Raw genomic sequence first — 25,335 nt, 5'->3', positions numbered from 1 at the left:
CACTCCTCGTTTGTAAAACAGAAATAGTTGAAGCTTTATTTTTTTGTAGCTAGATTTTAAGCATTAATAGACAGTGTTAACTGATGATGGGATTGATAGGATGATGGGATCAACCATGCTCAGCCTTTTAGTTTTGATGCAGGGGGCATGGAGCCAGCTTGTCCCGGCTGCCCCGTTCCCTGTTCGGCCATTGACTTTCAGCATGACCCTCATTAGCGTTGGCCCTGTCTGCTGTGGAGACCCTGCAGTATGGCTGGAGGAGAGGCAGAGGAGGCCCAATGGAGCCCTGCATTACATGCCCTTCAGACAGACTACCACATGTGTCCTCACACACCATCAGCAGTCTCTCTTTCTCTCTGTGTGTCTCCTTTTGTCTATTTTCACACCTTTCAGCATCAAAACACATGGCCTTAATACACAAGCCACATTGTGCACAGCTTGGCGTGATGGACACATTTGAGAGGATTGAGAGTCCTTTCCCTCCCTGCCCTTGACGAAAAGAAGTCACACCTTTCTGGTAGTATTTATTGTTATTTTTCAGTATCTTTCTGGCTGAGAGCATCCGGACCGCTTTACTCCTAACCCTGTGGCTTTGGCCCGTTAATCAGGCCTCACAAAAGGCAGTCTGACTGGCTCTAATTTGAAGCAAAAGCCAATTACACTCTTTTTCCGGAACAATAAAGTTTTTCCCACGCAAGGTCAGAGTCCCTCTGCCCATCCACATCAGCAGTGGCTCGCTGTTAACAAACATCTGTCCAGCAGACTAGGCCGATGGCTTCCTTCTTGTTCACAAGCACACAAACTTATTCAAATACACACAATCACATGTACATTCACTTGCTACCTATAGAGAAAAAAGAATAGCGATTGTGTTTTAACTTTGTGGGACAAAGGCTTTCTGTTTGCCAGGCTGGCGAGCTGCACTATCACTGTGTGAACCTAATCAGCCTGCCATTTCCGCTGTCCGTGTGCCGGCGCTTGCCCCAGGTCTCCCAAAGAAGAATGACCCTTTTGTGCAGCACTAATGTGCAAGCGTTTAACTTTGGTACCGGAGAGCATTTTAGTGTTTATATCTCCTGATACATGTAGACACAAAGCACTTTGTCTGGCCTCAGGTTTTTCTGTATGAGGTGGGGCAGGCCACTAATGCTGGTGCCACTTTTTCCATTTCAGACAAATGGAGTCCTTATGTAGCCCAGTAAAGATAGGAAATGAGAGCAGAGAGAGGGCAAACACATTCGGGTACATGCACATAAAAAAAAAAAAAAAACATTTTTTGGGGTTCAAAATACAAAGACTGTGGCGGTGAAAACAAATAGATAATATCATTGGCCCCCATTTTTAGGGGAGACTGAAATTTTTTGGCTTAAATGTTGGCATTGTAATTTTTTACACAATACAATGTGTAATTCAAAATATGGGTCAAACACCTCTTAAATGATATAGAAAATTCCTTGATATTAATACAGTACATTGGGTCAGTAAGACTTTTTTTTAGAGTATGTTAATTAGAAGAAATGTATATAATTATCACTGTTACTTGTACAATTAACTTTAAAATAAAATAGTAATAAAATAAAATAGGTGCTATACACAGATAATGGAAATCATAACAATAAACATTTCTAGAACAGTATAATAAGCTTGGTTTTTTTATATTAATTTTATTAGTTATATTAATTAATTTTAGTTTAGTTTTTAGTTTAGTTTTAGTTTATTTACAGTTAAGTTTTGAGTTTAATTGTATTCTTTCTGTTTGCTGTTATGGTATATTTTAGTTAGTTAGTTAGTTAGTTAGTTAGTTAGTTAGTTAGTTAGTTAGTTAGTTAGTTAGTTAGTTAGTTAGTTAGTTAGTTAGTTAGTTAGTTAGTTAGTTAGTTAGTTAGTTAGTTAGTTAGTTAGTTACTTACTTACTTACTTACTTACTTACTTACATAATTGTCCACCAATTAGAAAATTCTCCTTTGGCTTTTTATTAAAAAAAAATGTGTTCATGTTTTATTCATATGAAATGTTTGAGTTGATTTTATCTGATATTATGTCCCATGCCCTACTTAATTTTTTGGACCCAGGTGTGATTCCTCATACTTAATGTGAGAGACAAAAGACAATATAAGCATTTACCTGCTTGCTAATCAATATTTGCCTGAGGGAAAGCAGCAGAAGTGCGATTGTTTTAAGCGTCTTTGAATAATACACCCCACTAAAACAAATATCAATAATGTTGTATGATTTGACGTTCTAGCCCAGGGTTTTGGAGTTAATTGATCCTTTTGATCTAATGTTGCTTTGTTTTTTTATGGTCTGTTATTACTTTTTATTACACATCTGCCTGATGTGTTGGTATTAGCGATGTGTTGAAGTAAAAATCATTCTCAATAGGTTATGACAGACAGACAGTCAGTCTCAGAGTTGAAATCTAAACCTTTCTCGAACATTTTCCCCACTCAGTGCCGATAAGTGATTGACACGTTGCACTTCAGCATGCTGAACGTGTACCACTGGAAGGTTGCTGATGTTAGTGAGCGTGTTGACTGTGAGCCAGTGAAAATAAGCAGAAGAACATGAATACTCTTCCCGTCTTAATAAATGTCTGTGATATGCCGCATATTGAAAACTCTACTAACTTGAGTTTGTGTAACTTCGGGGGAACGTGCTCTGCGCCATCATAGAGGGAAGTTCAGGTGTCTCCGTAGCGAGTCGAAAAGGCGCCAATTAAAGTCAAAGAGGCTTACTAGAGGGAGCGAGGGGAAGGAAATCAGATCTTAGAAGCAGCTAAGCTTCAGTCTGCAAATTTTGTGTGATGAGTGGAAAGACGAGTGGCTCCAAGTCTCTTGTATGCGAGCCATTGCTGTGTGGTTTTTTGGGGCTGCTGTCTCTCTCCCTGGATCCAGGCTTTGATATACAGTTAGACCTTTGATGGAGCTTCTATGCCGGGATGGAAAGGGAAAAAGAAATGCTAGGGAGAGAAGAAAAGAGAGAATAAAGGCTTTGAATGGTGTCTGGCTTAGGATGTTAACGCTTGTGGGTTGTCTCCCTCCTTACAGCAACTCTACGCCGCCCAGCTGGCCAGCATGCAGGTCTCTCCAGGAGCCAAGATGCCTCAACTGCCCCAGCCCCCCAATTCTGCCGGGCAGATCTCCCCATCTGGCTTGAAGAACGAGAAGAGGGCCTCAACTCCCCTGGCTCAAGTCAAGGTACGGTCCCGGCCCAGTCTGCTGCGAGTGGAGTGGTGCTTGACCTAGTCTTCTCCACTTCCCTGTTCACTAAATCAGCTGTGGTAGGTACAGCAGCGAGCAAGTGAGCGAGAGCTCGCCACTGGTTCTCCTCTCGCTCCGACCCCATCAATCTAAGCTGCTTTTACAAGGCACCCGCTCTCTCAAGCAGAACTCTGTGGACAGGGTTGCTATGGCTTTCCTTGCTCCTGGAGAGTAATTTTTGGAACACATGGTTTCTCGTGACAGAGACTGGCCCACGTTTTCCTGCGCGTTACATTTAACTTGGACAGAACAGGGGCAATGACATCAGAGGCACATAATCTAAATATATTGATGAGGCTACAATGATGTGATGACTGTCTTTTGTTTCTTTTATAAGATCAACAGTCGGGTGCTCACAGCACATAGTGCTTTTCCATCAGTCTTCACTGATATTTATCATCATTTTGCTTTTTTTGTGCTGCGGCTGTAACCTAAAACACTTGCACATTTGGAAAAGTTTAGTTTAATATCACAATAGAATGGGGGTAAATCATTGAGCTGAACAGTAGTGTGTGCGTAGCGCCCGTAATCCTCTTCAGTTGCTCAGCTAAGCTGCTCCTCCGGGGCTTTTGGAGCTCTGCCCTTGGAGAGTGCCGACATATATCAACATCTCAGAGCATACGGTAAGATCATTGGCAATTACACTGAGCCAGAATTCAGAGTCGGACGGGCATTTTTTTTAGACTCAACTTCTGTCCATGTAGCCAACACGTGTTGTATGAGATATGTTATCTTAATATTGATCAAAGATGTTGCATGGTTTTTGCCCCGTTAACTCCATATGTAGATATGCTGTGCTTAATTAGCTAGCAATCTGTTTGTTTGTCTAGTTGAAGCGTAATTGAACGACAAACTGTTATTGGCAGTCAGATTTGTAAAGAGCTGGGGGCAGTCTCTGTATGTGGCCCATCTGTTTGGACAGTACAACACTGCCAGTGAAATCTTTTTTCTAGCCTACACTAGATGCATTAATATGGTTAGATGTGCTTTTAATGTTGTTCTGTATTGATGATTCTATTTTGGCACTGTGTCGTTTTAATGCTATCATTCTAATATGCCTATTTGGTGCTTAAGAAATATTTCTTCTTACTATTATTTTTTTAGTGACTGATACATTTTTTTTAGGACTCTTTGATATACTAGAAAGTGCAATAGAACAGCATTTACTTGAAATAGAAACAATTTATAACATTATGTCTACTTTCACATTTAAATTAATAAAAATGTATAATATTAAATTTAATTTCTGGAACAAAAAAAAATCTTACTGACCCCAAACTTTTGAATGGTGGTGTACATTCCTAAATCTATTGCCACAGAATACAAATTAGAGCTTTTCTCCCCATAGGGATCACATTTGGTCAGCACAAAGACAACAGAAAACACACACTTAACTGTAATACATTCAGGCTCAACAGCAACAAGCTCTCTAGCCTGATTGCATTTGTTTGAAACAGGATGTATTAGCTGCTAACCATTTCTCTCGGGCCTGAGAGCAGGTGAGAAGATAAAGATGTGTGCTCAGACAGAGAGGGTTTTAATTAGCCCAAACAAAGCCTGGTCCTCACTGCACCGAGGAGCTACAGCATGGCACAGAGCCTGGCTATGAATACAGAACCCATGTCTTGGAGGACTCGGACTAATTAGCCTACAGTAATAGCCTCTGGTGCATTGTCTTTTATGTAAGGTGGAAAAATTCTCTCTATAGGACAACCCTGTTTTAACAGAAGCTTTCTCTTTTTTGTAGGAGGAGGGAACACAGCCTCTCAACCTCTCTGCCAGGCCCAAGACAGCTGAGCCTGTCAAATCTCCCACATCTCCGACACAGAGCCTCTTTCCAGGCAGCAAGAGCAGCCCGAACAGCCTGTCCAAGAGCGGAGGCATCCCCAGTCCCATCGGAGGAATGGGTCGTGGCTCGTCTCTGGGTAAAACTTTGTATTTTGCTTGCTTTTACATTTCCATTTAGAGAAATATGTTATAATTATTAACGTCCTCACAACTGAGAGACTAATTGTATATTTCTTTGTAGTCTGGAATAAGAGAGTGAACTTGACAAACTCCCAAATCATAATCTCTTTTAGGCCCTGCCATTTTGATGCAATAAAAAGTAACGGATGCCGTTACTGTATATTTGTTTTCAAAGCTTGTAGTTCATCTCTCATATTAAGAATTTTTTTTGGAAGCTGCTACTAACAGTTACTAAAAACAGTCTTTCATTAAAACGACACTGTGTTGCTCATTTCCCTCCTCCTCTTGGAGTTGGGCTTTGAACACAGGCTTGGTGTTTGTTTTTCTACTATTTCCGAGATTTAACTGCCATCCCGCCTCACCTCACTTTGATCCGCTAATTACAGAAAGGCGACACACACTGAGATTGCTCCCTTAGTTTCCTGCTCCCCCCACATGGAGTCGGCCACACTTACAGTGCACACATGCAGACTGTATTCACAAGACCTCCTACAGTATTTTGTGTTTCACAATTCGGCCCTAAGATGTGCATTTGTCTCCGCAGACATTCTGTCCAGCCTGAACTCAACAGCACTGTTTGGAGATCAGGATGCAGTGATGAAGGCTATCCAAGAAGCAAGGAAGATGAGGGAGCAGATTCAGCGAGAGCAGCTTCAGCATCATCAACAGGGAATGGAGGCAAAGCTGTCTGCCCTCACCAGCATGGGCCTGAACAACTGCAGGGCTGATAAGGTGAGCGTGTTTGACACCTGTAAAATGTGTTGGGTAACTACTGGGATTTTGGATTCTGGAATCAGATTATATTGAAGTGTTTGAATAAGAGTATAACAAACTATTTTATTATTTTAACAATAATAAAAAATAATAATAAGAAGAAATTAATAATAATAAAAAAATTTAATAAACAAGAGCAGATAAACGATTGTCAAATTTAATGAACTTTAATCCTTTAGTCTCACAGACATTTATGCATAAAAATAATTATTACACCCCCTCCCCCCCCAATACAATCCTCACCAAAAAGTAAAAAAAATGTCTTTAAACCACTGTAACAAAAAATACAGTGGGAAAAAAAGTGAGGCTCTTTGTGTTGATAAAGGTGTCATTTAGATTTTTTTGTTTTGTTTAATTGTCAAAATAGTACAAAATCACTCTTTCATGTAAAAAATCAAAGTAATGAGATTACCTCGAAACACAATTTTATTCATGCAATTTGTAATCAATACCAGATTCCATCGCAGAAGTATATACCCAACACAACTGACTCTTGTTTCTGGCTTTTTCGCCTGAGGGTACAACAACAGCCAAAGCTCAAGGACTTAAGCCCACAGTGTTTTTTCAGACATGATCTTTAAAACCAATCAAGGTCTTTGAAGCACGTCCAGAGGAGTGCCTTTGATTGACATTGGCAGGGTAGATGGTGGATGAGTGTGTGTGTTTGCATTTGTGAGCAAGGAGGACCATCGTGGTCCTCTGGTGCCTGGCCTGTGCGGGTTCAAACTGTGATGTCTCTGCCCAATTAAAGCATACAGGCAGCCCTCTTCAGCCCCTGGTGTGGGACAGGCCCACTTTGTACCGGGAGCAGGCATTCTCTCAGGGATTCCTTTTAAAAATATCTTCAATCAATGAGTCAATCAAGGAGCAGAAAAACAGACACCACTACCATCTGATTGATGCCATATTGCCAGTTGGCTGTGAGACGCAGGCAGGAACTGGGAGTGGAGGCTCATTAATTTTTCACCACCTGATTACTTTAAACCAGCATCTTAAAGTAGGTCAATGTATATGTAAAAAAGTAGAGGGACTATTTTCAATCAACTTAGAAGTCAGGGCGAAAGACATGCCCCGATGTGGGTGGCATCGAAGAAAACTCAGAGACCCAATCGCATCCTCGATAAAGGCTGAGCTTAGTCATTTTTATATTATTGCTGCTTCTCACAGCAATTTACAATACCTCTTTACTGCTCAAAAAGGCATTGTGGAAGTCATAATCCTGTTTTCTCAAACACAATGGCCAACTCTAAGCCATTATAAATGGAGATATCACCTAAGCCAGTGCATTACGCGTCATTCTTTTTAGATTTCACACTCTTTGTTCGTGTTCTTTGGAGGTGGATGCGGTATGTGAACATGCAGCCATCACCTGTGGCTTTCTCCCTCCCCACCTTTTTCCTTATTCTACCTTCACCAGCCTCAACTCATCCTCTCCTTCCCTCTTTACCTCCCAAAATTGCTCTGGGGTTAGCTCATGGTCAGCCAAATGTGAGAATGTGCCGCTACATGACATGAATGTTGCTCCAGCAATTGCTGAAAAGGTACGTTTGTCAACAGGCAGCACACACCTATGGCTGTATTGTTCTTAGCAGGTCGAGCTTAACGTTTTTTTTCTCCTATTCTTTTGTCTGGCTTGGGTTTTGTCTTCACACGATTGTAAGGCCCTGCCTTTTGACATGGTTATTTGGACATCTCGGCTCAGATAAGCTTTATGTGTTTTTCTAAGTGGGGAGGAAATCATTTCGGAGGCGACCCCGCTCTCTCCATAGCCCCCCACCCCCCCAAAAAAGCAAAAAGAAATTGAGCTTGTGGCTAAATGTGTTTTCCCTAAAGGACTTTGATGTAAGGGCAAGGTAATTCTGGGCAGCTAGCGGCGCAAAGAAATGGGCAGAGGAGGGAATGACAAATAATAATTAGGTGCTCTATCAGTGTGAAAATATGACCGGTATGCTTAGGTTATCATTGTTGCTATAGGTTACAGAGCACATCACAAAGACTCCCTCGTTTTTTGAAGTATCATTTGCAAAGACTTTCTCGTCTTTATTTCTTACTTTCCATCTGAGTTTTCAGTTGCTCTCATATCTGAGAATGTAAGTTTATGACCTTAAAATGTGATGGAAGAAAATGGCAGGCCTCTTTTGTACTGTAGCCTCGCTCAGAAGACTGTCTGCATCTGATGATATCATAAAGGCCGCTCCACCTCAGTCTGTTGCTAAGCCAAACAGACGTATTGATGTCGCAAACAACCAGAGGCCAAACAGAAGCTGTATTTTCTTCCTCATATGTTCCATATGTCTCTGAAGTTCAAACGAATGGAACTGAGCTAATTCTAATGCCGACATTTATTATTCTCAACATAATATGAAGAATATCCCTCTTTTTAATATAAGTACTAGGACTGATTCCGAATTTTAATCAAACTAATTTCTTGAAATTTGGATTAATCAGAATTAATTGCGTATATCAATATTTGCAGAGAAAGCACGTAAATGAAAATAATTTGAATATATAATATTTTGGCAAGTAAAAAAAAAACATTGAATAGACTACTTTTTGCTTTATATGGTTGTTGTGCTTTTTGCTTTTGTATTATTATTGTATAATTTTTTGACTCAGGGGCTATTCACATACTTTAGGATATGTTTTTACATTTATTTGGCAATATTTCAATATTTGTTATTAATATTTATTAAAAATTGTATGTGGAATTTAAAGTTCTATGTACACGTGCAGACTAACATCTTTGGATGTTTTAATTTTTTTTATATCACCTTTCATCTCTTTGAAGACTTTTTTTTTTTAAAGAGTTTTTTTACCTTTGAAAAATATGTCTAGTTGTCCTCTCGGCTCATTGCTCAATATAATTAACGCATAGAACAGGGGCATGATTATTATGTCGTTTTTTATTTATTTTTTATTATTGCTTTTGTGTTTTTTAATTATTAATCAATAAATTGGCAGGCCTAATTGTTTTATATCATCTTAGAAAGCTTCATTGATACCTAAAAGCCAGTTGCAAAGTTAAGGCCACAGTAATGCCCTCTAGCCATATGTTTCTGAGGGGACACTTTACATGTCACGGGAAGAGCTACTACAGCCATGTACAAAACGGTAATGAACTGCCCGCTGTATATCACCCAGCGCTGCCAGCAGTCCGACAGTTGGCCTGTGCCTGCTGTTCGCGCCTAACAGACAAAAAAAAGGCCTCTAAGTGTTCCAGATAAAAGCTTTCACTTTGGTCAGTTTCAGAATATTAATATTTCAGCACATAGCTTCACCTGACATAAATACTGAACGCCCTTTAATAACTGCCTTCCAGTCTGCTGTTTGGAAGTTTATCATAGTGAAAGCTTACGTGGAAGATTCTGGAAAGGTAACATAAATGGGATTAAGGAGAGGTTAAAATCATCTACTGGGGCTGTTGGTCGGGGATATTAAATATTGATTTATCCCGGTGTAACGACTGAGCTGAAGAGTGAGGCTAAGTGCTGCTTACAGATGGATCAATTCATCTTTTAATACAAAGTGTGTCCGTAGAACACAATGGAAAGACCTGCATTCCTTTTTCTCTCACAAAGAGCCATTTCACTCGCTCTGAGATGGAAGTGCATCTCCTTTGAGTCTCCTGTCTTTTAGGTGCACGTGTAAAATATTCATGTTTTAGCGGCTGCTTGCTAGTTTTCTATTTGTCTTTTTTTTTCTCTTTGATGTCCCATCAATAAAAGAAAGCTTTTATGGGACCTCCAACAATTTGCCTTTTTTTCAAATATTTATTAAAAGTATTATTGTCTACCGAGGGCAGTTATACTATTTTATTATTTATTCCCTGTACAAGTACATTTTTCCCTCCCTGGAAATGACAATGCATTGTACATTTCTAGAGCTGTTATGTACTAGTTTTAAACTACTTTGTTTGATTTTACATTTTCAAATTGAATTTCACAAACCACCTAATGATGAGGTTCCACTCTGGAAAGAGCCCAGATTTTGATTTTAGATATGTCGCCCTTGCTAATAACCTACTTTTTGACAGATGTTGCCGTCCGATGGGGTCTGGCAAGGAGATAAAATATATTCTTGTGCTGACACTTCCCAAACTGGAATCAAAGGGTGAAAGGCCAGTGTATTAACCTATTGAGCATCCGCCGGCCTCACTGCCCCCTCCTCTCACCTACATTATTGATGAGTGGAATATTCACTTTTCTCAAATCCCAGAGCACAGGGCCACAAACATTTAAATGGAACTTTGCTCACTCTCCTCGAAATCCTCACCCCCTACCTTTAGACCCGAAGCCAATGTTTGCTCTCGTTTCCTCCCCGCTTGTGTGTGTTAGGGGCCTATTCACGCTTCCTTTTACAAAGACTTGGGGTATAATCTTGTCTGGTCTGCAGCCCTGGAAGCAATTTTCTACCCCTTTTTCTGCTGCTGTCTTGGAAATTGCCAGCATAGGTTATTTTTGGCTGCAAAGTAAATCCTGCCGTACATGGCTTTGGCCGTCCAAAATTTGATTATATTCTGAACTCAAGCACAGACCATAGCCAGCGAATGCCATTGTTGAGTATTGCTTACATTAATTCTTTGTTCCATTTGTATGGGTATAAATAGCATCTTTTTTCGCCAACATGTAAGGGTGGGCGCATCTCGAGATAGTTCTGAAACAATGCCATACACTTACTCTTCCACCTTTTTCTCCCTTAGGTAAGACATGACTGAAGCTCAGCTGATTTTACACTGTGGTTGCGTGAAATCACACAAATGGCCAAAACAGGGCAGTCATTCTAAAATGCATAGAGGTCCTATACTCCAGATCTGCGCAGCTCTGCTTACGCCAGATATCCCACAACAAAGCCAATGTAAAGAATAGGCTACAATGGGTCATTTATGTGACACCATATTGGGACAAACTCCCTCCGAACAGGTGCATAAAGAACTCTCTGTCTCCCAGTTCATGCGATTCAGAGTGTCCATTATTATAAATAGATTGTGTGATAAGAGCAGAGAAAGCAAGGTCCCTCTTAACAGATCCTTGAGGACCCAGTGAACATTTCAGGGTCATTTAAAGCCAGAAAACCCATAACAAAATCCAGAGACGATGATCTCAACTGAGCAGGATAGAAAAATAGCTCCGCAGAGTTTCTTTTACAGCCGAGAGATGGACACGTATAAAATGCTTCATTTCTCCTGTGATGTCGAAAGGTCAGATGTTGTGGGTAAATTTCTCAGTTTTATAAGCGGGAAAGTAGTCGGTTTAACATGGTTATAGTTTTTTCTGCAACCGTACGGGACGTTCTAAAAAAATGCAATAATGTCACAGTCCTCTCACGTCCATGTTTTTAGATTAAGTGGTTCTGGAAGGTTAAAAAAAATCTAGTACTTGACTACAACCAGTGCATGGAGGTCGCAGCCCCAAATACGTTCTGCCAGCGGCCACTCTGGGAGTCTGCAAGCGTGGACTACTGCTCGGGTATAAAAACCGAGCGACCGCATAAAAGGAACTCTGAGGCTCGGCGCGCAACTGTATGTGCTTTAGACTAAACGTTTTAAAACTACCAACTACTGGAAAGCTGCACAATTATAAATAACATTTTGATTGGTAACAGCAGGAATTGAAAGCAGATGAGGTGCAAAATAGACGTGCACTGCAGCGGCTTGTATAGGGCCTGGCTCTCAATACAGATGGCTGAAGCCAAACCTATATTGCTGATACACACAGTAAGAACTCATTGTAATGGGCTTTCAAAGCCTCCCTTTATTTCCTCTATCACTTGGATCTTTCAGCCAGGTGTGGAACTGACAGAACATGTTGCATTCTCAGCTTTCAGAGCCCAGACAAGGACATGGCACAAACAGTTATTCACTTGACCATTGTGGGTTTTTTTTTCTGTTTTTTTTTTTTTTTTTTTACCAGGTTATGATATTAGCCATGTGCACCTGGGTGACCATAAAGCCAGATTACTAAGTCAACATGCTCATGCTGCCAGAGCCAGTCGTTTGTTGTCTCACAATTGCCGTTATCTGGACCCGGCTGCAACAATTCAAGACCATATGGCTGAAGCTGGGCTATTTTTACCACAGGAAAAGCGTCACTCTATGGCAGTGTGATGCGTAAGTACAGGGTAGACACCAGCACAATGCGCTCCTGCCCGAAATACATGAAATCTGCGGGCAGCGCTGCAGTCCTCAGGCACATGTTCTGCGGCCGGCCTGATTAAAGCCCTCTCCACTGCGCTGACATGGGCTCCTCGCTCTGGCTACCTTCCAGATGTTCAGAAGTTCCACCAGCCTTGCCATCGGCCCTTCTGTGTTATTACTTCAACGTGCAACCCTCCTCCACCGAAACAAAATGCATTCTGTAACTGAATTTGAGGATGGAGGGGGAAAAAAAGGATAGTGGAGGGGAGATTATTGTGGGTGTCTTTTTCCACTTCAGCTTAGGACTGTGTGGTTATAATTTTAGATGTGGGAATGAAGGGCTGCATGCTGAACTCATTTGAGGGAAGGGCAAGTCGTGCGCCAGAGAGGTCGTGGTTAGCATGGGAGGGGCACAACGTGTACTATGACATCTTTTCTTTTTTGCATTGTTTCCGTTTTTTTTTTTTCGTTTCCCTAACCGCCCTTTCCCTTTTCTCCTTCTCTCTGTACTTGCGGAGACTTGGGGCTCTTGCCATCTCGCTGCCGTAATGCACATTATAAATATCCTTTATAGCACAATGGTCACAGAGATCTGCTGGTAAGCATTTGCCTAACTGGACAGGCCTTTCTCAGGATGGTACATACTCTTTACTGCTCTTCTGTGGCAAAGTGATCAGTAAAAATTTAATGACACCATAAAATAATAAAATGCCATTGATTTATCACAGCACTTGATGCAGACAGTAGTAAAGGCGCTTTTTTTTTTTCTTTGAGTCTTCAAACAAAAAGCCTGGTGTTATGCATATAAATTATTTCTCTCGATAATTTGTACCTAATGCTACAACATAAATTACAGAAGTTACAACCAATAAGTATATAAAACATAGTATATTAAATTGAATGGAAAGTCACTGTACAATATTTGAAGGTGTGCACATCAGTTTTATGTTCTTATATTTCTCAATTACAGACTCAGTAAACAGTGTCACTATTTCCCATGGATATCATCACTTCCTACGCAAGAATGAACTCTCTACCACACTCCATTAAGTCAGACCCATGACACTTTGAAGTGTCTAATCTCGTTTTCACGTACAATAGCTCTCATCCGGCTCATTCTTTAATTATTGCTCTGGAAAATGAGAAAGTTTAGTGCCTAAACAGTATTTAATGAAACTCAGTGATGGATGCTCCTTGTTCCCCAAACTGATGTTTAATGATCATGACTTTATAAAAGGGGTTGATTGATCAGAGAGAGCAAACTGAGCAGGGAGCAAGGGATGACACAAGCAAGTAATTTATAACCCCCCCTCACACACACAAATGCACACACTTAGACAAGTTGTTGGGCCCTTCCCCAGTGGACAGTCCACAGCGCATCGCCCATCACTCGTGCGACTAATCGCACATCAGTCAAATTGTCATTGGGTGCAGCGCCTCTTTCATTAAGTGCAATAATGCGGTCTGGTGATGAATACAGCAGTGTAGGAGCCTTCACGCAGAGCATGGCACACCAAGCTAGTGCTCCAACTTATCTTTACAAAGCCGCCTGAGCCCAGCGGGGACCGCTACATATGTCATAATTAGAAAACACTTAAATAAGCAAGGCAGAGTCAAGACAGGCAGCTCTTAATGACAGGCCATAAGCAGGTAGTGGTTAATTGTACATCAGAATCACTCAGATGGCCATAAATAATGATTGTTCCATCAAGCGTGGTGGTGGGAAATTGCGGTACTCTCTCTCTCTACAGCTCTTCTCTCTTTCCCTCTGATGCTTGTGTCATGTTTTTTTTTTTTTTTTGTAATAGTAAATCAGTAGTAGACATTTATTTTTGGGCACATGTATGTAGGTAGGAAAAATATATTTAAAAAAAGGATTCTATTGAATGAATTTGTGGCATCTTATAGGGGCATTTGTTATTTTCATTTTATTATTTTTCCCATGGACAGCAATAACGCAGCTTTATTCAAAGAAGTTAAAGGTTCAGTTTTTTTCTAAATTACGCTACACTACCATTCAAAAGGTTTGGGGTTGGTAAGATTTTATCTTATGCTCACTAATACTGTAAAAACAGTAATATTGTGAAATATTATTACAATTTCAAATAATTATTTATATTTGAATATATAAAGCTGAATTTTCAGCATCATTGCCCCAGTCTTTAGTGTCGCATTATCCTTCAGAAATCATTCTAATATGCTTCCTTGCTGCCTGGATAAAAGTATTTCTTAATTTTTTTTTTTTTTTTTTTAATCTTACTGATATTTAACTGGGCATTTAACTGACACTGGGTTCAAAACCCAAACTTTTGAACAGCAGTGTATGGATTTATATGATAAAAAGTATAATTGGCCTTATTTACATAGAAAAAAAGCATGTTTGTGCTGTACAAAAAAATACAGGGCCAGTTAAGTGTATTTTGAACCAGGTTAAACTGGATTGTAGGTGGTTAGTAAACGTTACACAGGTTTTCATACAAACACACAGTTTGCACATACAAACGTGCCTGAATTGTTTAGTGAATGTGCCCCTTTTGTGATGATAAAGTCAGTTTAAAGTGACAACAGCAATAAGCACAGAATACTCTTAAGTAATCCACTATTGTCTTGAGCTATTGACAAGTTGAGCCAGAGTGATAATCTTTTGCCATGTGAAGAGCATCCACATTCCAAGGGCTCCCCAGTGGCAAAAAGAACAGAAAACAAACAAACGAGCAAAACGGCCAAAGCAGCGCGGCTGAAAGATTAATGTGTACGTTGGTATCGGTGTCTGCGTCTGTGGCAGGGGAGCTGTTAGCATTGTGTTGGGAGGCCGCCCGAGTGTCTGTTCAAACTGTGTATGATAGGCATTCTCTAAAGAAAAGACAATTCAAGCACACCTTTTGCCTGAGATTGAATGCACACCCTGGGAGAAGAACAAACACTCTGGGGCCGACTCGCCATAACGCGCTTTGCTTTTACCATCTTCCTGCTCCGGTCAGAGGGGGGAGAGATTACTTGTATCATGCCGAGTCAAAGTGTCCATCTCCTCTTCGAGCCTTTAGAGAGAGCGAGACGGGCCTCCACTAATGCCCTGCCGCACTCACGGCAGAACTAGGTCATTTAACAATGGACCCGAGCAGCGGTCGGCCCTCTCCCTTTGCATAATACATTAAGTCTAATGTGCTGCAACCATTCAGGAGGACCCCCCAAAAGCTGTTATTTTATTCTGTAAATGCACACGGACATGACATTTAATATTGTCACACCGGCGAGGAATGACAGGGGTTTATTGTGCATCAAGTGCGACATGATGCCAAGTTTAATCTGAACAGAGAGCAACATGACAAAAGGGAAAACACGGCATGTTCCTCCGAGCATGAGCCTTGAATAAATGATAGACAGGGAGCTCAGGGCGGCAGAGACAGGGGCATGTACTGCAAAGATTAGAGAGCGGAAAAGAAAAAAATAAGCTGAACATTTCACTGGAGGTCCCAGGCTGCATTGTGTGCTCAGGATCTTTCAGTGCGTTGTTTCTAAATCCTTTTTAGCAGAGTGTTCCAGACTCTTATCGGCACAAGTCCCTGTAGATGAAGACAGTAAGAAACTACAGCTGTGATAAAGATGACTTGACATGAGCCCATCAAAATGTGTGCGAAGAGCATGTGTGTCCGGCAGGGTCGTGTGCCTTTCGGTACTGAATTGGTGCCTTTACATTTCATTCAGTTCTATTAATTTACAAATTTTCTACATTTATTATATTATTAGTTTGTAGACTTTATAGACCATTGTAACCTCGTGGACAAACACATCATTTCACAATGTTCTAATTTAAACAACATCAAGTATATCTCGATTATGAATGAATGTGAAAGAACTGAACCATTTTGATATCAAACATTTGACATATGACATCTGTCATAGTATGAAATATAGTACATAAAAAGAGAGACCAATCCTGTAAACTGGAAAGTGTATCTGAACCCAAGTTTTCCTTCATTTTTGCAGGAGAGGTCTCATTATGACAACCTTGGCCATCACCTGGGCAAACTAGGCGAGGATGGAAAGATCGGTCACAGAGTCATCGACCTGACCAGGCCAGAGGATTTCGACGGTAAGTTTCTTTCTGTGTTTCAAAACATAACGTCATTTCTCCGATTCTGTTCGTTGTGCTTTGTACCCTCGCAAAGCATTGTCATATATCTAATTCTACTTGCTTGTCGACTGCAGTGAGAAATGAGGTCAGGTACAGTTCAGTCACACGAGCAGGTTGACTGGATTCCACAGTTGCTCGGTCACTGTCTGAGGAAGTTGGTGGGGGCAATGCAGTGTGCATGGCTGTATTTAAACATTTTCACAGCTAGTTCTTGATGACAAAGCATTGGGACAATGCTGGCCGTCCTCCAGCACCAGACTCTGTTGCCAGAGCTCATGTTTGATGTGCTGGGTGTGGAGGTGTAAATGATGATAGAACTTGTATGATAAGACACCAGCTCCTTTTGCCACCCTGTTCATAAACAGTGTGCATATATACACCAGTTTTTTTCCCCATGTGTATATTGTATATTGTAATATTTATAACGGTTTTCATGAAAATCTAGAGCCAAGATATGTAATAATAAAAATATGTTTTAGTTCCATTTAATGATGGGTATTATCTTCAACAACAAAAAAACATTAAGGGCACAATCACAATAGATTTTGTTTTTGTTGTTGTTGTAAGATGATCAGCCTCTTATAACTCTGTTTATGAGCTTTCAACAGCATAAATTATTTATTTTGGCTGGGTAGAAATCAAATCTGTAAATAGAGGTTTAGAGATGCAGTTTTTCTGGTCTGGCAGGATCTGCTCTGACCAGACAAGAGCAGATTCCCGCCAAGAAGCCTATCCCACCCCTCTCAGATCAGTGAGAAAGCTGGGTCCTCTAACACGGTGGGAACCCATCTCCTGTGGGCTCTGAAGCAGGGCTGAGGGCACCCAGCCACCCAAGAGATGTGGAGTTAAAAGAGTCCTAAGTGGAGGTGAAGGAACAGAGAACATCCCATCAGTTAAATCCCAGCACAGACAGGATTAGAAGGCCACAGAGGTTTCTCATTCCGGTGGACAGGCGCCACTACGAGTGCTCAGAGCCATCCCCTCCATCTCCATCTTCCCGCAAACACATCGAGATGAAGGATGTGAACGGCATTTTATGATGATACGCCCTACATTAAATAGTCTCTTTTACAAGTAGAATGTGTTTACCCGTTGGGAAACATGAAGTGTTTACTTGTGTGTTTTTGTGTTTAGAGCCTTTTTTTGATAGACCAAGTCAAACAAATTCCATTCCTCTCCCTGAACATTTGAGGAATGTAAGCTCCGTGTATGTGATACCTAAGCTTAAAAAAGGCAACCCTTCATCCTTTTTATTCAGGTTATTTGCCACTAGTCTTTGTTTTATTACGCCGCTCTGTTTAGAAGCTTTGGGGCTTCGTCAGTAAAGCTAGCTATTTTTTTAATGCACTTTAAATGATTTATCAGCTGAGTAGGAAACTACCATTTGAGAATTAAATTTCTTGACACTTTAACAGGGCAAACAGACTCGTACAGTAACTGCCATCAAGAGCAGAGGAAAATTACTGAGTGGGTCCATAACGGCAGCGTGTTTCTCTATACGGAGGTCCTGCCTGCTGAAAAGACATGTTATATTGGTAAAGGCTCGGGGTGTAAAACAGCTCTCTGTCACTGCTGCAACTCGTAGAAAGCTTTAGGTTGCTTGAACTAATATTTGTGAAGCATGCAGCAACCAAATTAACAGCTGCCAAAGCTCTAACGAGAGAGAGGCCATTGGAAAATAACGGCGGGGTATGGAAATAGATAGAATTTCCTTCATTTCGCAAAAAGCCACGAGCCACATGCATCAGCTCACCACAAAGTCATTAGGTCTTTTTAAGCTCAGATGAAAAACATTAACTAATACCACAAAAGGCTTTAGTATGGCCCCTTTGTTCATTCACATATGGCTGCATATGAGTTTTGTTTGCCGAGCGGGTCGGGTCGTGCGTGTTTAAACTGTCTCTGTCAGACGGGGGTCTTAGCAGAACAAAGGGTGTGTTGAGTGATTCCAGGGGCAGGAAGTCGAGGTAATATCAGCACACTTTTGAGACAATGCTGGCCAAAATGAACATTGGCCAGGATTGATTAACTGCTTGACTTTGTAATCTCTGAGCTATGTTAATGCTGTATTATTTATGCATATGGTTAAATTGTGGCTAGGTTATCGCTGTATTATTATAGGGTAGCAATCACAGCAGTCGAAGCCAACGAGGCAAAGGCTCAATCAGACATTTTTGTTCACGATCGTTCTATAAACGAGTGTGATTAACGGCACATTGTCATAAAAAGAAGTGAATGTGTGAGGATCTACACTACTGTTTAAAAGTTTGGGGTCTGTAAGATTTTTTTAATGTTTTTGATAGTTATGTTATATTTGATAGTAATGAATTATTATGACAATTTAAAATAACTATTTTATTATATTTTGAAATGTAAATGTTAGAAGTCATTTTAATCTGCTGCTCAAGAAACATTTCTTATTATTATCAGTTGAAAATAGGTGCTTAATATTTTTTTGGAAACTTAACCGGAAGTCCATTTGTGCCTCAAAAGTAAAAAAATAAAACATGCTAAAAATATATTGTAAATATAATATACAAATATAAAGGCACATTGTCAGAATTAGTCACACTGTGAGATAAAGTCACAAGAATGACAAACAAACTTGCAATTTTGAAATAAAAAGTCATAATTGCAAGAAGTAATTTTATTTGTTTTACTTTACTTTTACTTTAGGCAGAAATGGGATGCCATATAGACCTATCAAACAGTTGTACATTTACATAAATCAGCTCAGAGAAAGATTGAGAACATTTAACAGTAGTGTGCTTTTGTGTGTGGCTGTCTATACAACAAAGAGACCAGACATTCTTGTGTCTGTCTGCGATTTCCCAGCATTCCCACGGCTGGTCCTTTAACAAGTTTTACTGTCTCTGTAGTCTGCACCTCAGCCTAAGTCTCCTTTACACGCCGGTCTCTACAATGGTGCAGTGCAAACAGGAATGTAGCATGGCCCTCTTCAAGACCTTACAACATCCAGGGCGAGATGCACAAGAAACAATAGCGTAAAGAAACATGCACTTACACGTTGCTCTTTTGTCCATATAAACTCGTTCACACATACACAAACAGAGAGCAGAAATCCAAATATCCAACTGGGTGCAAATACCTATTGGCATGTTAAAGTGGTGGGCTTATATCACATGTAAGTTGTAATGGTTTAATTAGCACAATATGAGTGCTGACATGAATGGGAGAGCTGAGCATTGTGTCATATCTGCCTGTGCGCGTTAGGAGAGACTCCCATTGTCAGCGCTGAATACCTTTACGGAAAGGCGTCTCTTTCTTTATTGGATCGTCCGCAGAGGGCCTGGCAGGTTTGCGTGATTGTTGCTTGTTTCTCCAAGCGGATTCTTGTGTGACAGTCTGTGTGTGCCCTCAGAACAAAAGGCTAGCTGCAGCGAGAGCCTGAGAGGCTCAGCCTTTTGGCACCGTTCCGTGTACTATCGAGTCTGGGCCTGCTGCAGGCAGGTGTGCCGGGCCGCGGGGCCCCTTTCACTCGCACACTTCCACGCGAGCACTCTCTCTCTTTCTCTGTAATTCATACAGTCCCCCTCTGCTCTCCCTCCTGTTCACCGGGAGAGACAAATTAAATGGAGATTCTTGTATCGCTCTGTCATGTTGGGCACCGGGTCTCATAAATCACAATAAAGTCGATTAGAAGCCTCCTGCCGTCTCGCCCCCCCACCCTCACGCACCTCAGGGGGTCTCCCGTGGCATCCCGAAACATCTGCATTTATTTACACAATAACACACCTAACTAGGTGCTTCCTAAAAGAGCCGCACGGGGAAAAAAAAACGTCAATTAATGCTAATTTGTAAATGTCAGAGGCATGTAAGCTTTCTTATTAAACAACAACAAGCGAGAGAAAAAAAGAGCAGAGGGTTGTAAATTGCATGTTGTGGATGTGGGGTGACGTCGCGCGAGCCGACCTCGCTGCCAACTCTTTGGCTGCTTTTGATTAAGGCACATCATGATTGCAGTAGGGTGGGGGGGCACGGACCACCCGTGTCTGCGAGCGGGGCTCCATGCCAGGGGCCGCCGCTCGTCTCGTCCCGCAGAGCACCGGCACTCTCTAAGTCGGCTCTCATTCCTGCGGTCCACTCAAATGACTGCGAGCGCTGAGTCTGTGTCTGCTGGCGCACTACAGCAACAACAGGGCATGAGATGATTATTACAACCAGCCCCGGTCCCTCTCGCCCTCTCTCAGCGAAACGGAAAAATGGATCCGATTTGCAATTTAAAAGTCCAGCTGCCGGTTTCCTGCATGTAAGCTGCTCACCTCTGCCTATATCTGCATGCATGCCAGTATATAAATTGCTGAATCAGTGTCAGTGGTAAAGTAATGGCACGGGGCGAATCGTAAATTAGAGCCGGCCATCCCCCCCCCCCGAACAGACAGTGGCGGTCGTGTCTGGGTGAGGTAGCCGAATGTGCGAGCGAGCGTTGGCAAGGTAATGAATGCCTTCATCTGGCCCCGGCAGTCAGCAGATTGCCCAGCGTTGATGGATACTGTCAGCCCTACGCCACACTACATTTCATTGCACAATAAACATGGCTGTCAAAGCCAAACAAAGTGAAATCAATTTATCCTGCACGGTGAGCGCGTGCTAAATGAAATTAATGTACTGTGTGGGGAACGTCGTCGCCATATAATCCCGACGAAAGGGGCCGAGAGAAGCTGGGGCGAGGCGGCTGCTTGTAGTGCGTAGTGTACAAAGTTGTGGAGAGGGAAGATCAGAGAGAGCCTGACTGATGCACCATGACCGTGTGGAGCTGGGCAGCCAGATAAACAGCAGCCCTTCCTGGATTATTATGATTGTTAAACATGATGTGTAAAGGGATCTTTTGGGCCCTGGGCAAAGCCATTCTGCCCAGCAGGGCCTGGAGGATAGAGCCTCCTGCTGGCTGCCTGAAACTTAGACACTCTCTCTCTCTCTCTCTCTCTCTCTCTCTCTCTCTCTCTCTCTCTCTCTCTCTCTCTCTCTCTCTCTCTCTCTCTCTCGCTCTCGCTCTCGCTCTCGCTCTCGCTCTCGCTCTCTCGCTCTGGGCATGAGCGTGTGTTTGAACAGTGAAGGTACCAACATTGCCTATTTTCCCGCTCCTCCTTTTCTGCGCAGCGCGCTGCCCTCAAAATATTCTCTGTATCCCGGTGCTTTAATAGCGGTGCAGTGCCAAGATCTATTACTTAACTGGAGCTTTTATTTTGTTTATCAACACCAGTGATAATAGAAATCAAAAGCAGGTACCATGTGCCAAGACTTGAAGTTTCAGGGTCCTAATGAATACACATCACATGTGGATGATGAAATATTCATGGCTGATTCCAAGCCTTCTTATCCAGTTTTTGGATCATTAAAGATGTATCGTAGCATATGGGAAGGCTTTTTTTTTGTTTGTTTTATTTTTCAAGCCTTATTTATCAACATGTTTTTGTTTGTTGAAATATTCATACAGCTTTTATTTAATTCTTTCACATCTTACATATAAAAGGAAGCAAATGCGCATGCAAACAGAATCATTTTCAATCTGCTGTAAAGTTAAATACAGAAACTGGGGGGCACACATGCTGATTGTGAATGGCCTGATTGAGGAGATAGACTCCTTCAAGTCTGTTTGCTCCATATTACACTCATACCAGGCCTCATTCACTTCACTAATGTGAAATGCCTGTGATCATTTTTATACAAAAACCTAAAATACCAAAATTTTGTATTTTTATATATCTGTCATATAATTATTTAGCTTATTTATTTATTTATTTATTTATTTATTTAAATTTACCATCCCATGTTCAACCACTAAGTCTGCCTTTTGTCATGCTCAGTACGCGTTAGCACACTGAAAGCAATCACATTGAGATGTATGTTTTGTCAGGACATTGGCACTGGCCCGCTCTCCTAATTTTATCCCTTTACACAAACACCCCTGTGCCACATTTGTTATTCAGAGCATTAGCGTTATTACTCACAGCAGGAGAAACATTACGACAGCCATCCAGAAATGTACGACTTTTCAAATGTACAAACGCGGCAACCCAGACAAAATATTTAAAAGGGACTATAGTGAGGGTCCTCCTCCTCTGGTTTAAGCTAGTTTTCACTCATCAGGAGTTCCTCCACCAACAATGCCATCTTGTTCTATGCTCCAAAACATGGGCTTGTCCCATCCAGCTCTGGGATGGGCAGTCTGGACTATGAGGAACGACTGCAGGCCTCCCTTCTCTGGTTCAGCTCCAGTCACACTGATGTGCTGATGGATGCCCTGCACTACTAAGTTGATTAACGGTTTGCACCCACTCTCTCCTTCTTGCTCTGGTGTTCCTAGGGTGTAAGGAACTGAATGGCTCTGCAGATAAACCACATCAGTATTATTGTTGGCCAACAGGAGGCGCCAGCACTACCGAGGCACGGGTCTACAGGGAACCCCGGGGAAGGAACAGCAACGAACCTCACATCAAACGGCCCATGAACGCCTTCATGGTCTGGGCCAAAGATGAGCGCCGCAAAATCCTTCAGGCCTTCCCAGACATGCACAACTCCAACATCAGCAAAATCTTGGGTAAGTCAAAGCTCCCCAAATCAATCATGACCAGCAGCCATAGCCTTCTGCGTTAGCCTTCCCACTTCAATTTGGGATGACGCCATGCTCCATATGAAAAAGCTGAAATGGTGTTGTGGGAACTATTGTAGAGTGTGGCAGAAACAGCTGAAAATGTATTTGCTTGTTTTGGATCACACTAATCCAGTAGTCTTTTTTAACACGGTCATTTAAAGAGTCATTCTACTTAATAAAATGACTTTACTTTCTTTTGGAGTAACTACTCAAGGAATGATTTTCATTAGCTATACGTTTTCATTCAAGCTGTAAAATTGTTAGCAAAAAAATTGAAATATCGCAAAAGCAATTTTAAGCAAGCAGTATTTCCATCGCATGTGTTCAAGAAAACAAAACCGTCACTTCCAGGAAATTGGAAAATATCATAGAAATAGACATTTTGTTGACAAAGTCACATGACATTTGCTGAGAAATGTATCTAGACATGTAATAAAATGAGTTTCTAGTGTAGTTTAAAGGGATAGTTCACCCAAAAATGAAAATTAATCCATGATGTACTCACCTTCAAGGCATCCTAGGTGTATATGAAATTTTGCCTTCGGACAAATACAATCTGAGTTATACAAAGAAAAAAAGTCCTGGTTCTTCCAAGCTTTATAATGGCAGTGAATGGCAATTTCTGTTTGAAGTCCATTAAAGTGTATCTTTCCATCATAAAACTGCTCCGCATGGCTCCGGGGTGTTAATAAAGGCCTTCTGAAGCGGAGCGATGCATTTGTGCAAGAAAAATATCCATATTTAAAACTTTACAAACTGTAATCTCTTACTACCACTAACTGACAATTGCGCATTCCTGGAGGACTGGTGTTCCAGCGTATAACGAAGGACACAGACAAAGTGTAAGTTCCAGTGACAAACGCAGAAGCGCAAGAGATAGAGCAAAACAACTTGGTTCTTGAGAGAACTAACATATTTTCACTGGAGTGTCTTGTCATACACTGGAACGCCAGTCTCACGTGAACACACGTACAACAGTTAGCAGAAGTTAGAGATTACAGTTTGTAAAGTTTTAACAGATGCAATAATCTCGCATTAGTTCGCTTAAGCTTTATTAACCTCCCAGGAGCAATGTGGATCAGTTTTAACAAGTCCGATTATATTAGACTGAAACAAGAATGTCATATAAACCTAGAATGACTTGAGGGTAAGTAAATCATGGAGTAATTGTCATTTCTGGCTGAACTATCCCTTTAAGCGCAAGCCATCTAATGATTTTTTTATATATATACTATTATATGATATTGATAGTAGTATAAATTAGGACAGCAGAAACACCGGACTTCTGTTGAGGTAAAGTAATGGTCTGTTTTTACCAAACCGAAACAGCCCACCATTTTGGACCAAAACCAAGACTTACAAGACTAAAATATAGCTGAATTGCACCATTAAGATAGAGGGTGAGTGTTATGTTGATTGACTAGATATTTCAGCATGCACTACATATGCAAATGGATATATTGCCAAGCCAGTTTTTCTCCTCTTAGCAATCAATAAACAAGCATCTCAGCATTACATAGCTACTAAGCAAAATGTATGTTGAGAATAAGATGTCCAGGCTATTACCACACCTGCCTAATCTTTTGCAAGTAATTCCACACAATTCAATGCATCTCAAACAGACGAGCACGGTTAAACTTGATGGCGTGCTGCCCTGCGGGAGCAGCTCAATTAGATGGATTTAGTGGCTGTCACGTGGGCAGTGTTTGTCATGAAAAATGACATGGCTAAATGGGCCTTGTCCCCCAGTACAGAGAGTCAATAGATCACAGCAACTAAAAGTCCCGTCAACCCGGACGTTCTGATGGCTGAAGATATTTACTGGCCTGTTGTTTCCACTAATGCAGCAACAGTAACAGTCCCTCCATTCACAAAAGCAGTGCTTGCCTCAGAATAATACAGTTAAATTCTTGTACAATGTGTTTTGAGCTAATTTTTTCTCTAAATGGACAAATACATTTGAATTGCATTAATTATTTCATTCATTTTATTCAAGTGTATTGAATTAATTAAAAATAGTTTTTAATTAAAAAGTTGTATAATAAAATAAAATAGAGTTTGAAAGCATTCTTTAATTCATTTGATTAAATTTCATTGATTTTTGATTTGTATCACTCCTGACTTCTCACCTGTGGTCAACAGGATCTCGCTGGAAGTCCATGACGAACCAGGAGAAACAACCGTATTATGAAGAGCAGGCACGGCTCAGCAAGATCCATTTAGAGAAGTATCCCAACTACAAGTACAAGCCCCGGCCCAAGCGCACCTGCATTATCGACGGCAAGAAGCTGCGCATCGGCGAGTACAAACAGATGATGAGGTCGAGGAGGCAGGAGATGAGGCAGTTCTTCACTGTGGGGTAGGTGCACGGCAAGAAAAAATACAACAGAAACAATCCAAGATGCCCTGCCCTCTGTTAAAACCCTATAGACAGTTAATAAAGCCAGCT

General features: G+C 41.3%; 1 protein-coding gene across 15 annotated transcripts in view; it reads left to right on the top strand.

Annotated features, from left to right (window-relative positions):
- The window catches only part of sox6 (SRY-box transcription factor 6), a 155,001-nt gene that overhangs the window by 123,490 nt on the left and 6,176 nt on the right, over window positions 1-25,335 (top strand). For 13 of the 15 annotated variants that reach the window (XM_067442909.1, XM_067442917.1, XM_067442916.1 and 10 more), the window contains 6 exons: window positions 3,048-3,197; window positions 5,008-5,185; window positions 5,773-5,960; window positions 16,123-16,228; window positions 22,599-22,832; window positions 25,029-25,245. In XM_067442909.1, coding sequence (XP_067299010.1) covers window positions 3,048-3,197; window positions 5,008-5,185; window positions 5,773-5,960; window positions 16,123-16,228; window positions 22,599-22,832; window positions 25,029-25,245 — 1,073 coding nt within the window. The remainder of the gene's footprint in view (window positions 1-3,047; window positions 3,198-5,007; window positions 5,186-5,772; window positions 5,961-16,122; window positions 16,229-22,598; window positions 22,833-25,028; window positions 25,246-25,335) is intronic. The other 2 variants (XM_067442913.1, XM_067442915.1) reach the window with 1 other exon arrangement.

This window comes from Pseudorasbora parva, chromosome 1, assembly GCF_024679245.1.
Source record: "Pseudorasbora parva isolate DD20220531a chromosome 1, ASM2467924v1, whole genome shotgun sequence".
Lineage (NCBI taxonomy): Eukaryota > Metazoa > Chordata > Actinopteri > Cypriniformes > Gobionidae > Pseudorasbora > Pseudorasbora parva.
The sequence above is the reverse complement of the archived record's forward strand: the minus strand, read 5'-3'. Positions and strand labels throughout refer to the sequence as shown.